General features: G+C 33.7%; 2 protein-coding genes and 1 long non-coding RNA gene across 3 annotated transcripts; all 3 read right to left on the bottom strand.

The window, feature by feature from the left end:
- Positions 1-568: 568 nt before the first annotated feature.
- LOC148931634 (uncharacterized) lies at positions 569-1,660 on the bottom strand. The gene is made up of 2 exons (XR_016134993.1): positions 1,511-1,660; positions 569-804 (listed from the first exon to the last, which is right to left on the bottom strand). It is a non-coding gene; the product is annotated as an uncharacterized LOC148931634 (long non-coding RNA).
- A 4,307-nt stretch (positions 1,661-5,967) lies between these two features.
- Positions 5,968-8,960, bottom strand: LOC148931633 (uncharacterized). Its single transcript, XM_089063649.1, has 2 exons — positions 7,625-8,960; positions 5,968-7,479 (listed from the first exon to the last, which is right to left on the bottom strand). The coding sequence occupies exons 1-2, from the start codon at positions 8,435-8,437 to the stop codon at positions 6,952-6,954; spliced, it is 1,341 nt and encodes a 446-aa protein (XP_088919775.1). The 5' UTR covers positions 8,438-8,960; the 3' UTR covers positions 5,968-6,951.
- A 4,034-nt stretch (positions 8,961-12,994) lies between these two features.
- On the bottom strand, positions 12,995-13,586 carry LOC148931632 (uncharacterized). The gene is made up of 2 exons (XM_089064023.1): positions 13,494-13,586; positions 12,995-13,396 (listed from the first exon to the last, which is right to left on the bottom strand). The coding sequence occupies exons 1-2, from the start codon at positions 13,584-13,586 to the stop codon at positions 12,995-12,997; spliced, it is 495 nt and encodes a 164-aa protein (XP_088920149.1).
- Positions 13,587-18,764: the final 5,178 nt, after the last annotated feature.

The following is an 18,764-nucleotide window of genomic DNA, read 5'->3' as shown; positions in this document are numbered from 1 at the left end:
AAATCTTTTAGATAATAAAACTGTGTTTTAAAAAACTGAAATTGAAGTCATACAATTAATAAACGAAAGAAATCTTTAACCTGAATGAGTCGTTTCAGTACTATTTGTTGATTTGGTGTTGACCTCCGTTTCTGATGTCGTTTTTACAGGAAAGGCCGACGATCCAGTTGAATCACTTGTGTTTTTTTATCCGGTTGACATTCCTAATACTCTTAATCGATTTAGAAATCTAGAACAGAGATGAAGTCGAGTAGATGTAGGGTTTGTATATGAGAGAGTAGTAGAAATTTTTTGAGCGGTAATCTATTTGTGAGAGAGAAGAAGATAGAATAGAGTGTAGCTCATCTCTCTCTTGTTAGCATTAATTGTTATGCTTTTTTGTGAGTTAGCAAAATAGTTAGTAGAATAGAGGGTTTTGAATTAAATTTTTGTTCCGGCATTTTATTAGAAAAAAAGAAAATGACATCGTTAACTTTTGAATTAAAAAAATGTCACACCCAACCCTATCTGACGTACTACTTATAATAAATAAATTGTAAATATTAAATAAATTAACTCACGTTTCAAGTACATAAAACGCACATATTATATCATTTCAAAAATCAACATTTATCAATTACATATTTCAAACCATTCTAAACTGCAGTGAGACCCTCTCACCACTCTATATACTATATATTTATCTACATGCAAAAAAATGATGAGGAGGAGAAGGTTTCCAAAAACGCGTCAGCCGCCGACCCTGATAACATATGGAGTTCCTATGACTCATGTTGACAAAAAAGGTTCACTGATATCTTATTCCTGAAAAATATTAGTGGTTTATATGAGCCACAACTCAGTGCATATAAACCTTACCTTTAATTTCACACACAAATATCAAACACATTATTTCACCAACATATATCACCAGAAGTAATAAATATCGTAAACAATTTCATATTCATATGCATATGCCTCTCCGTTCTTTTCATTATTCTGTGACAGATCAAGCCTGGTATCTGCCCGGGATTTCCATTGTATACGACCCGTAGGTCCTTATATTTATTTGACCTTTCCACGAAGGTCCCTCTTTGCATATTTTGACCTTTCCATGAAGGCCCCTCTTTGATTTGACCTTTCCACGAAGGTCCCTCTTTGCTCTTTGTATTGACCCGTAGGTCTATTATCATTGTATATGACCCGTAGGTCTTTTGCCATTGTATATCAGATCCAGAGCAAGACTGTCACATATCCTCTTTAATCCCATGATTCAAATGATTCCAATATGATACATCAAACATATCCATTGCACCAATTACATAATCATATATTCCATCAATTAATTCCAATACTATAGATAAACATATCCATTGCACAAATCACATATTCACATCACATTTCACCATCAATATCAAATAACACATAACCATTTAGTCTTATATCATATAACTCAAATATTCACTCCAATTTAACACATAGCAATCAATCATATAAAATATATAAAATAAAAAATGTGATTTATACACACCTGACTAAGATAGATAATCTGGTCGGACACTTGTTCCTGTTTCTCGCTCTATAGCCCTTGGTCCTTAGAAGAGAAATTAATCACCCCTTGATCCCTTCAATTTCTTACTCTGCAAAGCACTAGAATAGGGATTTTTTTCTTCTCCTTCTACTCGTGTGATATGAGAAGCCTAAAAGCTTTATATGATAAGAATTAATATAATCTACCTAAGTCGGCAAAATAACTCGCTGAACCACTAAATTGGTTGATCTCATCCATTTTCATCTTATTTTTATTTCATTTATACTAAAGTTTTGAGATGACTTATTGTTTAGCAACTTACACGTATTTTCTATAAGCACACCTATCACAAATAATATATAAATTATAACATGTATGCATAAAGGTAATATAATACACACACACATATATATATTATGCGTAGCTATATTTATCAATAGGTACTAATCTAATCTACTTAAGTATTTAATATACTTATATTTGTTAATTTATACGTAATACATATATTTATTAATAATAATTTAGTACCTTGTCCAAATATATAATTAACTACATTTTTTTCTCTTAATTAATTTAATATTATTCTCTACAAAACTCTTTTAATATATCCATTATGCAAGTGTCAAAAAAATATGCAATAATATAAAAAATTATGCATGTTTCGGGTTAGGGATGTCACAAAAAAGGTAGTTGACATGATTTATATTTTCTTTGTTGTTTTTGATATTTAATTTGCTTTATATTGACATGTGTTGTATGACCATAATTTATAAATTTGTTCTAAATATTGAGTTTTCTGAAATTTTATATGAAGCCTATTGATAAGATGTTCAAATTTTTCCTATAAGTTATTGACATTTGATAATTAAGGTATGGACAAAATGTTGAGTTTTTATATGGAAACTATTAACATGTTTTTTATGATAATCTTGCCAGTACATATTTAAAATTTGAAAATTAAGAAAAATAGGTGTAAATATTTTTTAGTTACAAGAATTGTTTTTGAGCTGTTGACATTCAATTCAAGTTGTTGACATTTCTATTTAAGTTGTTGTACTGATTTCATAGTTGACATATTATTAAAGATTGCATAGGTTTTTTTTCAATGTTGTTCAAATGTTGAAGTTGTTGGCTTTTCTTTTTCAATGGACATAAAATTCATGTCAACTACAAATTCTTGCCATGTCAACTACGGTTCATATCTTGTCATAAAAGTAATGTCAACTACGGTACATAATATGTCAACTACTCATAGAGGCCATGTCAACTACACTTATAAGTTATGTCAACTACTCATAGAGGCTATGTCAACTACACTTATAAATTATGTCAACTACACGTAGAAGCCATATCAGTTATTATTATAACTCATATCAACTACACTATCAAGTCATGTCAACAACACTTCACTCATTTTATAAAAATAATATACTGTGATAACTGTTTTACGTATCCATGTGAATAATACATAGAAAACATGTTGATAACAATTTTAAGTCATGTCAACTACAAATACTAGCCATGTCAACAAAAGTCAGAATGCATAATAATCATTTTAAAACCAATCCCAAAAATAAGTTAACATCAAACATTAAAATCTGTTTTTGTTCACTTCCTCTTTCTACAACTAAACAACTTCTTGTATTTGTTGTCTAGCTTATACAATTTGTCCATGTTTGCTTCCATCCAATCACGAGCTAGTTGTAACATTGTTGATCTCTGGTTATTGTAAATTGATGCAATCATCGTGCAGCAATATCTTCCCCTGAGTATTTGGATAATCTTCAGACTACGCGCAGAGAAGCCGATATCCCAATCACTGCCCTTTTTCCCAACATAGGTCTCCATGTGCCTCATCAAATAGACACCGCAATCCTTTATGTTTGTGGTTGTTGCCCATTCTAAATTCAGAAAGTTGAATGAAGACTTGTTTATATTTTCTGAAAGATCTAGCAATTTCTTCTCTATGAAGTATCCTTCGAACATATCTTTCTGCAAAATATATAAATAATTAAATTAAACTACATGTATAGCATTTCAACACAATGTAGAGAATATGTCTATAACATATATAAAAGCATACCAGTAAGCCAATATCAATGTCATAATTGTTCAACGGATCTGTATCTTTAAGTGGCTTTATATTATCTATGATGTCAATGATGTTTTTCTTCATCCAATGTACTACAAGGTAGTAATGGTTATCTGCACAAACTGGGAAGAAGACCTGTATGACATGAAATATATAATTATATACATAGAATACTTGTTCATATTCTAACATAGATATCATTTTTAGATCTTATTACCAAATCAATTTTTTTCTCCAGTTGAAATCTGGTCTTCTTTCAACCTCATTATCTATCTGAGAAATAAAATTTCTCTTTGCTGTCAAAGCATCCCAATTTTCCTGCCGATTTGTTACATTGAAGTTCTGCAATTAACATTTTTTGTTAGGGAGGCATCTGACTCAAACAGTTTACATATAATTTAAGATTACTTACACATGGAGATGTACTCATAAAAAAGCGTGAAAGTGATGTTGTTGGCCTTTCATTTTCTCTGTTGTTCAGGTGTGAAGCCCACGCGTTTATTACACCCACATTAATTTCAACATGGGGCTTCAGTGATAAAAACAATTCCTTGGTCGCCCAAGTAAAATCATCTTCATAAACGCATGCATTTCTGAAATGAAGTTATACAAATGACATATGAACAATATTCATAAATTATATTTACTACATAGAAAACTAAAAATACTTTTTAGATCAATGAAATAATTAAATAATGCATACTCATCTGTTCCTTCTGTTTCTAGTATGTAGTAGTAGACAGTTCTTTCATATGATTCCAGGTATGTTTTTGTATCTACAGCTCTTATGTCAACTGGAGAGCCTAGGAATGGGTCGGAATGCATTTTATCATCAGACTCTTTCACACTAGCTTCTGTCAGTGGAATCTCAGAGCATGGAACAACAGTCTTCTGTCAGTGCAAATAAAATTCATGTTAGTTTCAATTAAAATCATGTCAAGTATATATACTAGTCATGTCAACAACTAGTATAATTATGTCAAGTATGGTGCATATCGTGTCAACCGCACATACGAGTTATATAAATTACAGTACATACTATGTCTGCCACACACAGATACATGTTAACAGCAAATAAAATTCACATCAACAACAATTATAAGACATGTCAACTACACATACAAATCATGTCAATAACAATTATAAACAACTGTCAACCACACTTTCAAGCCATTTCATAAAAATAATACAATATCTAATTTTAGTTTCAGTTACTTTACTTTAACAATATTCTCTTCTTTCTCTTTTCCTTTCTCCTGTTGCTTTGCTTTGTTCATTTCAACATGTACGTCATCCATTGAACTTGCAGCTGGTGGTGAAATAGTAGAGGCTGATTCACTATTGTTATCACCCACTGTGTCTTTTTTTGTTTCTTCTTCTTCTTTTTCTTCAACAGCCTATTAAATTATTAATTTATAATTAATTCTAAATAACAAAAGTGAAGATTTGGCTCATCCCTTTAGGATCAGAAACTGGCAATGTAGGGATATGGATTCTGTTTCTTTCTCTTGACAACTACAGAACATAATATGTTAACTACTCACAGAGGCTATGTCAACAACATTTATAAGTTATGTCAACTACACGTAAAAGTCATGTCAATAATTATTACTCCCTCCGTTTCGCCATAGTTGAGTCATTTTACCATTTCGGGAAGTTTCTTCATAGTTGAGTCGTTTCCAAATAAGGAAATAATTAGCACATTAACTGTGATTTAGTCATATTTATTAACAACCCTTATTACACTTAATTAAGTTAATTAAAGAATGAAAAACAATTCGCTCCAACCCTTCTCATTAGCCGCATTATTCTTCTCTCTCTACACAAAATTCTCCCCCTTCTCTCTTCTTCGACTTGCAGCCCTAGATTTTGAAATCCGCCGCCGCCCTCATCTTCTCTCATTTCGCCGACCCCAAACGATGGACCGCTCGCACATCGCCAACAACCTGAGACAACCACGCAATCCCCTCGCTGATAGCGATGGCTGGATTAACCCCCGCCTCATCCGTGTTCCAGCAGGCTCGCGCGGTAGAGGGAGAATGTCGGTCGCTTCCCGGGGAAGAGGTCGTATTTCGGTAAGATCCTGGAGTAGAGGTCGTATTTTGAGCAATTCCCGTCGTAGATCTCGACAATCAGCTGCAGATGATGAAGGGCTAATCCACCATCTATGGTTGTACATCTGCCGGTCTCACATAGGAGAACCCGCCGGAAGCGTAGGCGCCTCTCCCCTGACCGGAGACGTCACTGGCAGTGAAGGCGGCTCCTCCCCAACCGGATGCGTGTCTTGCAGCCAAGGCGGCGGCTACTCGACTGGAGGCGTAACTGGAGGTGAAGGCAGCGCCTCTCCGGCCGGAGGTCTTGCTGGTGGTGAAGGCGACGCCATCTTTGAGGTTACCGACAGCCCAGTAATGTCGGATGAAGAGTTTGTAAGGCGTTATGTCATCACCGATTCCGACAAGGTGTCATGGGAGAGAAACAAGGCTGAGGCAGAAAGAGAGGTGAAGACACTCTTTGGTGAAGGCGACTCCACCAATGAGGTGACCGACAGCCCAGTAATGTCGGATGAAGAGTTTGTAAGGCGTTATGTCATCACCGATTCCGACAAGGTGTCATGGGAGAGAAACAAGGCTGAGGCAGAAAGGGAGGTGAAGGCACTCTTCGGTGAAAATTGCTTGGATCCGTGATATGGGTGAGATCTTTCTATATGCTCACTTTGTCATCATAGATTTTCATTGGTGTATTGATCTGTGATTGTTGGTTATATATGTGATCTGTGATATGTAATTGAATGAATGTCTTTAGTGTATATAACTGTGATGGTGTTAGTGTTTTTGTGAATTTGGTTGGTGATTGTGTTGGTGATGTTGTGAATTTGGTTTGTGATGGTGTTGGTGATGTTGTGAATTTCGTTGGTGATTTGGTGAATTTGGAATGTCATTGTTGCTGAATTCACAACCTTAACAGCCCTTGCATCATTCTTGCACATTTACACCTCTTTTAAAAGCACAAAATGCATCATTGTTGCTGAATTCACAACCTTAACAGCCCTTGCATCATTCATGCACATTTACACCTCTTTTAAAAGCACAAAATGCATCATTGTTGCTGAATTCACAACCTTAACAACCCTTGCATCATTGTTGCACATTTACACCTCTTTTAAAACCACAAAATGCATCACTGTTGCACAGTTACAACCTTTTACAAACACAAAATGCATCAGCATATTGACAGCCTATTCAAAACACAAAACACTTGCATGATATGTGCATTCATGTGTATTCACTAAATGCATCATTCATGCACATAGGCAGTCTATCCAAAAAACACAAAAGCTTCTTCTATACCTTCATAATCCTAAGGATTGGGAAATCATCTCCAATCCTTGGTTGCTCCCCTGGTCCCGCAGATAAGCAATTGCTTGCATAGCTAGCTCCACTGGAACTTCTAGATCCATTGGAAGTTGATTTGTCCTCCTTAAATGTGCTTTCCCTATGTGGGGCAGCTTGTAGCTGTTATGACCCTGGACTTTCATAATTTCCATAAAACAGCTTTGAAGACTTAGGAAAACATTGTCCAAAGTCTGTGGCTCTAATTCATTGAATGATTTCTCAACTGCATTCACTAAATCATCCACACTATTGCATGCAGTCTGTTGTTGCAGTGATTGTATTGCTCTGAACCAACCCAAATCATTGACATTAGTGTCAGGGGAGTTAGGTGGTTGTTGCACAATTGATATTGAGAAACCACTTTGTTGTGCAGCTTCTTTGAAAGCTGGATCATTGTCTTTGATGTGTGGCCTTGCGTTGTCTTGTTGTATTTTGAGAACTTTAGTTGCCCCATCTGGCCACTTGGCTATGATGGCAGGCAATATCTGTTCCCAACAATGTGCCATGCATAAAATCATCATTTGCACAACATTACAAATTCATTAACAGTGTATCATGAGAAGGTAGGTACACTGGTATGTAATGGCAGATGTGCATAAATTAACTGCATTAAAGAGATGCAAACATTACCTTATTGATGAAGCAATCTCTCGTCACATCTTTTGTGATACTCTCTATGGCTTTTGTCTCCAAAGTGCCTGCCTTTCTGTTCTTACTTGACCTTTTGGCTGCAACTTGTTCGGTAAAAGGAAAAATTCCAATTTTTCCATCAAACAAGACTTCACCATTAACACCAAACAATGGCCTAGAAACTGCACACATGAACATTATTTTTGATATGAACTGCTTATTTTGACATGTTCTATGAGGTTCTTGCTCTCCGGGAGCAAGATAGAATCTTTGAGTTCCTTTAGTCATGTAGAACCACTTTTCATCAACATGTATGGTGTTATACATGTTCTTGAACCTGATCTTGTTCAAGATTCTGTCAAGTTCTATAGATTCAATGGTGAATCTCAGTCGCAACAGCTTGTTTTCAGCTGTTAGGTTGGGTTTAATGGCTGATGTATGTGGCCTAATTAGGCCAGCCTTAACCCACCTCCAAACAGTTGCTTTTGAACAACCTAAACGGGCTGCCACACTTAAGAGATTGCACCTTTTTGATAAAGGTATACTCTTGAATAACTCAATATCCAAATGCAACTTTTTGGGGTAAGGCCTCACTTTTTTTACATTTACCAATTGCATTGATTCTCCTCTTTGTTGTTGTTTTTTTGCAGTATTCCACCACCTTGTACAGGTTTGCCGGGAGATTTTGAATTTGTCTTGTGCCGCCTTAAGTGTGCCACGAGGAGGTACACTAGCCACGCACCTTCCGAAGATGAATTGAACCACTTGGTTCTTGAATTCTGAGGAGTACTCCTGATGTCCCATTATCAACATTCAAGAAACTTCAGCTGCTAAGGAGAGCATTTACTCCATTTGGTGGCTGAGCATTTATTTCAGGGGAGGACTTATTTGTTGTTAGCAGTAGAGTATTAATAGAGGAAGTAGAAAGTGGCGCCCCTTTTGGTTAATTGAAATGTTAAATGGCGCCATAATTTTTGACGAAATTTTTGTAAATTTCCTTTCTTGAATTTTAAATGTTACAGCTGCCAACATTCGAGTGAATAAAAAAAGACTTCATTTTACTCAAGTCTATGTATTGTCGGCTTGCTTTCTCTCTCTTAAACTCAGAATTTATTTTTTAATATGTGAATAATAAACAAATGAATAAATAATTTAAAGAATGAATTATGGTCGTACAATTTTTTTAGTTTAAATAAAAGTGTCAAATCAAAATTCATATTCAAATTTAAAAACTCCAACTACTTCATCTACTTTATTATCTATCCACTTAACCCACTAAACATCCCTTTCTTAAACTCCGTGCCCCTAACCTCCGCCTCAACTATTGCGAAACGGAGGGAGTATAAATCATATCAACTACACTATCAAGTCATGTCAACAACATTTCTTTCATTTTATAAAAATAATATAATGGATTTTAGTTATACTTACCTCAACAATATTATCTTCTTTATCCATTTGATTTTCTCTGTCCGTTTCAACATGTGTGTCATCTTCATTCTCCTTATCTTCAAGTTGTTTCAACTGAAATATATTACGTTATGTCAATTATATTTTTATCTATAATATGCAGAATATCTTTAGAGTTTAAGATAATTATTGTAAATAATCTTTCTGATTTTCTATCTCACTCCTCTTATTACCAGATTCTAATACAAGTGTTGACATAGGATACTCTGATTCATTATTGACACCACATGTTGTTTCCTCTTTTGATGCTTCTCCTTCTTCTTGTTCTTCATTATCTTGTTCTTCATGTACTTCTTCATTAGTAGTCTATTGAAATAGTAATTTATAATTAATATTAAATTAATTTCAACTTTGAGAAATGTATGTAAATAAAATGGTCCATGTCAACTACACGTAGAAGCCATGTCAATAATTATTATAACTTATATCAACTACACTATCAAGTCATGTCAACAACACTTCACTTATTTTATAAAAATATTATACTGTTTAATCTTAGTTTTAGTTACCTCAACAATATTATCTCCTTTATCCAGTGGATTTTCTCTGTCCGGTTCACCATGTGTGTCATCTTGGTTCTCCTTATCTTCCTGTTATTTCAATTGAAACACATTATGTTATGTTAATTATATTTTTTTCTATAAAATGCAGAATATCTTTATAGTTTAAGATAGTAATTGTAAATTATACCTGTTCAAGGTCTTTCTGGTTTTCTGTCTCACTCTCCTTGTTATTAGACTCTAGTACAGGTGGTGATATAGGAGACGCTGATTCATTATTGATGCCACATGTGTTGTCCTCTTTTGATCCTTCTTGTTCTTCTTGTCCTTCACTTTGTTGTTTGTCACGTACTTCTTCTTCAGCAGTCTATTGAAAGGGTTATTTATAATTAATATTAAATTAATTTCAACTTAGAGAAAAGGTATGTAAACAAAATGTACTTACTTTGTTATAGCAATCTCTCCATTTGAAAGTTGGAAATTTAGTCAAATCGTCAAGTGTTTCCTTTTTCTTTTCAACAGTAACTAGTGCTTCACAGATTGTTTTACAGTTGTCAAATGCCTCATTTTTGTCTTGAAGAAATGACTATGCCAATTTTACACACTTGTCTTCCACAAATTGAACAGAAGTTGTTGGGCTTCCAATTGCAGATCTAGCAATATCACATACTAATCCAAATAGATGATTAGTTAGGACGTGTGTAGGAACTTCTTCAAGGGTTTTTACTAGATTGGTCTTCCCATAATTTATGAGTAGAATGTATTTCATTACATTCTGCATGATATCTTTTGGGACAACGTTTTGGGAAGACCCAACCCCACTGTCAACTACGTGTGGAATCTGTTGTTGAGGCTCCTACTCCTGCTCCTGCTCCAGATTACGGACATATCTTCTGAAGATAAGTCCATTACCAAATATTCCCACATCTATCTCCTTATCTTCCCTAGCCTGGAGATGTGTGCTTGTCCAGCCTTTCATTAATGGGAATGTGCGAGGAACTGAACGTTTGGCTTGTAAAACTCTATCCATATAGCAGAGCTGCATATAGAATACATATCAATAACAATTATAAACTATATCAACTACATATACAACATTATGTCAACATTATGTTCACTATTAATAATCTTTAATGTGAAACGTAAAACATACCATGAGCAAAGGAAGTGGTCCTGCAAAAGCATTCATCTTTTTCTTTGACCAATTTTCCTTTGCAAACTTCAGAACAAACAATGTATATGAACACCAGTTGACATTTCGAATATTGTCCAGATCGTCAACTATTTCACCAATCTAAGACTTTATTGTTCCACATGTTGATGGCTCAATCAATCCCGATTCTAATAGTAACAAGAACAATCTTTTGAACCATGGCCCTCCTTCACTATCTTTTAACATAAGCTCTTCCACAGCTTTATGGCTAACATTTCCTCCTTTTATTTCACAATGTTTGGCTATATCTCTCATGAAAGACGCATTACTTTTACAGTTATCTCTGGAGTAATTTATCCTACCTCTCGGAAATCCGTATACCAGCTCCACATCGTCCTCTGTTATACTAACACTCCTCCTATTATTTAGCTTTATCTTGCACTCTTTTTCATCAAAGCATTTCACCAATTCAAATGCCAAATAGGTAGGAATGTAATCGATGTTGAAATGAAAAACATTCCCAAAACCCATGTCCTTGACAGCATTAATCTGGGCCTCATTCAATTTTCTCAGTGTTTCAATAAAATACCACGTCTTCCTTTTGACTAGAAGCCTTTTAGAAAAGAAATTACTTTTCTTTTTCTGTTCCTTAGCCTCTGTATACATTTCATTCTGTTTTTTACTTCTAATCTCAGAAGCAATTAATGGTCTCTTGTCATTTTTTCTTTTACTTCTAATCTCAGATCTAATCAACTCATCCCCATCAATTGATGTACTTCTTTTTCTTTTTGTTGTGTTCTTTTTTTCTGGTTTAAAAGCAAGTATATTAAAAATGTTAAAAATACAGTAATATAATGTTAATCATATAACTATCTTGACAACCATTTAAACAAGCTCACATTATGTCAATAATTATTGTATAAAATGTCAATATCACTATTTCAACAAAATGTCAACAATACAGTATTATCATTTCAAAATTTATAGCAACTACAATCATACATATGGCAATTGCCATCATACCCTATTGATATACTTTGTAATCCTCTGACACTTCACATATGAATTCATGTTTGTTTGTACAGAACATGTCTATTTTATAGGAACCATATGACTATGTCAACAGCAATTCAAATAAGCATACATTATGTTAATATTTATTTTATAAAAGGTCAATACTACTATGTCAACAGACATCTTTTAATGTCAATAATCATAAAAATTTAAATACATACTACTTAACCTCAGAAATATTCTACTGCTGTTTTAAAAAATCAAAAGTCGAACTCATCAGATAATTAAATAATGAAACCTAAAAATAAAATCTTTTGAATAATCAAACTGTGTTTTTCAAAAGTGAAATTGAAGTCATACAATTAATAAACCAAAGAAATCTTTAACCTGAATGAGTCATTTCAGTACTATCTGTTGATTTGCCGTTGACCTCCATTTCTGACGTCGTTTTTCCAGGAACGGTCGACGATACTGAATCACTTGTGTTTCTTTCTTCTGTTGACATTCCTAATACTCTAAATCGATTTAGAAACCTAGAAAAGAGATGAAATCGGTTAGACGAAGGGTTTGAATATGAGAGAGAAGAAGAAATTTCTTTGAGCGGTAATCTATGTGTGAGAGAGTAGGAGTTAGAGAAATATTTATTATTCTGCTTTTTTATGACTTAGCCGAATAGTTTGTAGAGTAGATGGTTTTGAATTATATTTTTTTTCATCCGTTTTATTAGAAAAAAGGCAGTTGACATGACAATTATTTAGTTATTGGCATTACATAGAGTTTATTTATATTTTCTTTTTTGTTTTTCACGTTTAATTTGCTTTATACTGAAATGTATTGTATGACCATAATTCATCAATATGTTCAAAATATTGAGTTATCTGAAATTTTATATGAAGCCTATTGACAAGCTGTTCACATTTGTTGAGTTTTTATATGGAAACTATTAACATATTTTTTATGATAATGATGCCAGTACATATTTAAAATTAAAAAATGAAGAAAAATAGCTGTACATTTTTTTTAGTTAAAACAATTGTTTTCGAGTTGTTGACATAAAATTCAAGTTGTTGACATTACTATTGAAGTTGCTTTACTGATTTCATAGTTGATATATTATTACAGGCTGCGTAGTTCAAATCGATATATAATAATTGTTTTACACATCCATCTAAAAAACATGATAACATCAAATATTCAAACGAGTCTTTGTTCTAATCAAAATAAAGCAACTGTTTACTTATTGGTTCTACGGCTAAACCATTCCTTGTACTTGTTCTGTAACGCAGATAATCTTTGCTTGTTTGCATTCATCCAGATGTTAGCATGACATATCATATCCATACACTTCTTGTTGCTCTTTGATGTAAGCATTGCTTCGCAATATCTTCCTCTGAGTACCTGTAGAATCTTCAAGCCGCGTGAAGTAAAGCCAATATCCCATTCCCTTCCCTTCCTGCCAAAGTATGTCTCCATATGTCTCATCATATAAACACCGTTGTCTTCTTTATTGGTGCTTGTGGCCCAATCTAAAGGAATAACCTTGTAAGCAGACTTCTTTATATTTTGTGATAGATCTGTCATGTTATTCTCTATAAAGTATGCCTCAAACATATCTTTTTGCAAATATATAAACAACTAAATTAAAATTTGCATACAAAGCATTTTAGCAAGATACATAAATTATGTCAACAAAAATCTAAACATAATGTTAGCTATATTTAAAAAAGCATACCAGTATTGCAACATCAAAGCTATACTTCTCCAAGGGATTCTTGTCTCTAGGTGGTTTGGCACTATCAATTATCTCAATTTTGTTCATCCTCATCCAGAATACTACAAGATAGTAATAGCCACTTTTAAAAAACAGGAAAGAATACCTGTATTGTATGTTAGATAAAATTAGAGAAAAGAATTTGACAACTTCTGTCAAAAACTATGTAGGTGAAACTGTGAGATCTTTGCACAAAAATAAATTTGTTACCAAATCAATCTTTCTCCAATCGAAATCTTCTATTGTTCTAATCTCCTGTTAAATTTGCGACACAAAGTTGTTCTGGGATTGTAATGGATCCCAATGAGGCTGCCGATTTGTTATATTCATATACTGCATTTAACATTTTTTTGTTAGTGAAATTTGTCATCCAAATAGTTGATACAGAAATTTAGATTACTCACGCATGGGGATGTTGTCAGAAACAGGCGCGGAGGTGATGATTTTACCCTTTCTCTTTCCTTGTAGTTCAGGTGTGCTGCCCATACATCAATTACACCTGTACTGATTTCTGAATGGGGTTTCAGAGATGAAAACACTCATTTGCTTGCCCAAACAAAGCCATTAGTGTAGACACATAAATCATTGAAATGAAAGCGTGCAGACAACATTTAAATATCATTCATAAATTATGTCAACTGCATGTAAATATAAAAGGATTGTAGAGATTATTCAAAGAATTAAATTGTGCATACTCTTTTGTTCCTTCAGTTTCTACTATGTAGTACTCCCTCCGTCCGCGAATAGGAGTCCCGGTTGAGTTAGGTGTGGGTTTTAAGAAAAGTTTGAGTGTAATAATTTAAGTGTGTGATAGTGGAATGTGGGACCCATTTATATTATTATTTGCTTTATTATTTGGAATAATGAAATCTAACATTGCGAGAGAGTGTGAGAAATTGCAATCAAAGTGGATTAAAATTAATTGCAGCTTCTAAATTAAGGGAGAAGTGGGGTCATTTTTTATACTCCCAAGATAAAATGTCTAACCGGGACTTCTAATGGCGGACGGATGAAAATGGCCAACCGGGACTCCTATTCGCGGACAGAGGGAGTAGTACATATCTCTTTCGTCTGGGTTCAGGGTTGTTTTCATATGCATGGCTCGTATTTCAAATGGTGAGCGTAGCACTGGGCTAGGACGCATTTCAGCACGAGTCTGTTTCTCTCTAGCTTTAGCCAGTGGAATCTCACATATCGGAACAGGGTTCAGATGCTGCTGTCAGTGAATTTAATGTTAGTTGCAATTACAAATCATGTCAACTATATTACACTAATTGTTTCAATAACTAATATGATTATGTCAACTACACTACATATCCTGTCAACTGCACTACATATCGTGTCAATAACCGTGTCAATTACATTTTAACAACTATTACAAGCAATGTAAACAATAATTCATTCATTTTTTTAACTTGTAAACAATCATTCTTCTTTCCGTGTTTTCAGGAGTTTTTTTCTTTTTCCTCATGCATCTTCTCTTTCCCTTTATGTTCTTGTATTTGTATGTTGGATTCAGGAGGAGTGTCATCCAGTGTTTCAATACCCTCTCTCATCATATACTCAACAATTGAGCATGCAGCTGCATCCTCCCTGTCTTCCTGAAACTCCATGCTATACCATGTCAATTATATTTTTATCTATGTCAACCATGATATCCACAATGTCAATAACTAATATAAAATCATATAAAAATATTCAAGAGTTTAATATAATCATTATAAACTGTACCTGTTCATTTATGATATCAACAATAACATTTGTTGCCTTGATTGCTTCTTCATTGTTGCTGATTTCAAAGTCAGTACATGCTTTTGATAATAGATGCAAGGCATTTTGTGTTCTTAAGTCTATATCAGCTTCATCTTCTGCTTGAATTTCAAACTCACTTTTCCTGTTCTCAAATCCTATAATTGATGCTTCAATATTGACATGTGCAGGAGATTCATTTGTTGGTGATGTCCTATCAGCTTCATCTTCTGCTTGAATTTCCAACTCACTACTCCTGTTTTCAAATTCTATAAGTGATGATTGATTATTGACTTGTCCAGGAGATTCAGTTGTTGGTGATGCCCTATCATCTTCAACTTCTTCTTGCATTTCCAACTCAGTTCCACTGTTCTCAGATTCCATAATTGATTCTTGAGTATTGACATGTCCAGCATATTCAGTAGTTGGTGATGCCCTATCAGCTTGAACTTGTACTTGAATTTCCATCTCACTTCCTCTGTTCTCAGATCCTAAAACTGATGCTTGCTTGTTGACATGCTCTGAAGCATTGGCTTCTTGTTGTTGGAGAGATGGGGATGATGTGTGTGGAGATCCTAATACGCTGTCAAGATAGGAGAGTTTGATTCATTTTCACCATCACACATCATGTTTTCCTTGCTTTGTTCATCTCCTTCAACAGTTTGTCTGACCTCTTCGGGTTTATCAACTGGTGATGTAGGTAAATTTTCTCTATTTCTTTCTTCTACAGCCTGTTCAAAAATTAGTTCAAAAACTAGTTCAACAATGTATCAATAAAATGATGTATTAATCTAAATATAGGTTGATTATGTGCTTACTTTATCGAAGAAATCTCTCAATCTGAAAGTTGGAAATTCATTCAAATCTTCAAGTGTTTCGTTTTCTTTTTCAGCATTCCGTATTGAGTCAAATACCGCTTTCCAGTTATGAACAACAACATTGTCGTCTATATGAAATGACTGGGACAAATGCAAGAAAGTATCACTCACAGATACAACCGGAGATTTTTGGCTTCCAATTGCGCTTCTAGCAATGTCACAAACAAATCCAAATAAATCATTATTCTTGATCTGTGAAGAAGCTTCTTTGAGGACTCTAACAAGATTGGTCCTTCCATCATTTATCTGATTGATGTATTTTAAAACATTTTTCACCATATCTGATGAGAGTATGTTCTGAGAAGAAGACCCCACTCCACTGTCATCTACATCAACTCTTTGTTCTTCATTCTCTTGCTGCTGCTCTTCATTTCGAAGGTATCTCTTCTTTACATTTCCTAAACCAAAAACTCCTGCACTGATCTCTCTATCTTCTCTAGCCTGAAGATGCTCACTTTTCCATCCTTTCATTAATGGAAATGTCTGAGGAACAGGACGTTTGTCTTGTATAACTCTGTCTAAGTAGCAGAGCTGCATATGTTAAAAAATGCATGTCAATTACTATTGTGTCGTGTCAACTAAATACAAAAGCCACTTAAAATAACTAATACAGCTTATGTTAATTATAGTACGAGCTATATCAACTACACACACAACCTAATGTAATTATGTTAATAATCAACAATGCAAAATGTAAAACATACCATAAGGAAGGGAAGTGGTCCAGCAAATGCATTCTTCTTTGTGATTGACCAATTTTGTTTTGCAAATTTGAGAACAGATATTACATACGAACACCAATTTACATTTCTCACGTTATCCAGATCATCAATTATCTCTCCAATCTTAGATTTTACCATTCCACATGTTGATTGCTCAATCAATGTTGATTCTAGCAATAACAAAAACATTGTCTTAAACTGTCTTCCTCCTTGAAGATCATTCAACATAACCTTTAAAACATCGTTATGGTTCACACTTTCTTTTTTCGTACCACATTTCTTTGCTATCTTCCTCATGAAAGCTGCATTACTTTTATACTTATCTCTAGAATAATTAATGTCACCTCTTGGGAATCCATATACAAGCTCCACATCCTCTTCAGTGATATGAATTTGTTTACCATTGTTAAGCTTTATCTTGCACTTATTCTCTTCAAAAAAATTTAATAATACTAATGCTAATCTGCTAGGAATGTAATCAATCTTGAAATGTAGGACACTCTCGAAACCCAACTCCTTCACATAATTAATCTGTTTCTCATTCAGTCTGCTTATTGCATCAACAAAATACATCGGCTTCCTTTTCACTAGAAGCCTTTGAGATAGATTTTCAGCAATAACAATCTGTTTTCCATCCTCTACACTTTTCTTTTGCTTTTTCTTAACAATCATTAACTCTTTCTGAGATACTAAGGTATTCCTTTTTCGCTTGGATGTTCTTCTGTTTTCTGGTTTAAGATCAAACATAATAAATCTATATCAATTATACAAAGTATCATGACAATAACAAGTGTACTCTGTTGACATCAAGTGTGTGTATATTACTAAAATTATATATACCAATCACAATTAACAGAATTTCAGGCATTAAGTATGCTCTATCATTAAAAGGTATTTTCCATATATAGTTAGAACAATTATATTATTACTATTATGTCAACAGTTAAAGTTGACATAACCTGTTGATTATCTTATAAAGTTTATGGCAAGTATACTCTGTTTATATAAATATGACTATGTCAACTATTATTTAAACAAGCTTAGAATATGTCAATAGCTATTGACATACTACTACAACGATACATATGTTTTCTACAACCATCCTAACAGCCATTGAAACAAGCATACCCTATGTCTATAGTTGTTGACATACTACTACAGCCATACATTTGTATGTTGTCTACAGCCATTGAAACAAGCATACCCTATGTCAATAGTTGTTGACATACTACTACAGCCATACATTTTTATGTTTTCTACAGCCACTCTAACAAGCATACAATATGTTAATATTATTATGTCAATACCTATTCAAACAACAATACACTACTGTCAACAGAATATTATTATAGCTATGTCAATAGCTAGTATATAAAATGTCAATAATTTTAAAAATTTAAACAAATCTTAACTGGAAGGTGAAGCTTCTTCTCTTCCTTTTTTTACAGCAGCATTTTTCTTTGCAATCTGTTCTGATTCTACCATCGCAAATCAACAAAAAAATTTAGCAAGTATCGAATTCATAAAAAACGAAATCGAGATGTTTTTTAAAACACCAAAATCAAAGCAATATATTTAAAATTTGAATCAATTTCTTAACCTGAAGAAGTAGCTTCATGCGTCGCCGATTTTGACTGCTGTTCCTTAGCTTCAATCGATTTTTCAACCGATTCTTTCCGATTTTCCTCTTCGTTCGTCATTTAGATCAGCGAGATTTTCAATATTTTCGGTTTGAATTTTGAAAATCAACGAGTTTTTGCAGATTTTGAAGGAATCGAATTGTATGAAGATCAGCGAGATTTGAGATTTTTGACGAGAGATTTTAGAGAAATTTTAAGAAACTGGTTTGAAATCAGTTTGGATGTTTCACGCTTTTTTTATTT

Source organism: Salvia hispanica, chromosome 2 (assembly GCF_029641045.1).
Source record: "Salvia hispanica isolate PSC_SH4W2 chromosome 2, Shi_PSC_v1, whole genome shotgun sequence".
NCBI lineage: Eukaryota > Viridiplantae > Streptophyta > Magnoliopsida > Lamiales > Lamiaceae > Salvia > Salvia hispanica.
This window is presented reverse-complemented; position numbering and strand designations above follow the sequence as displayed.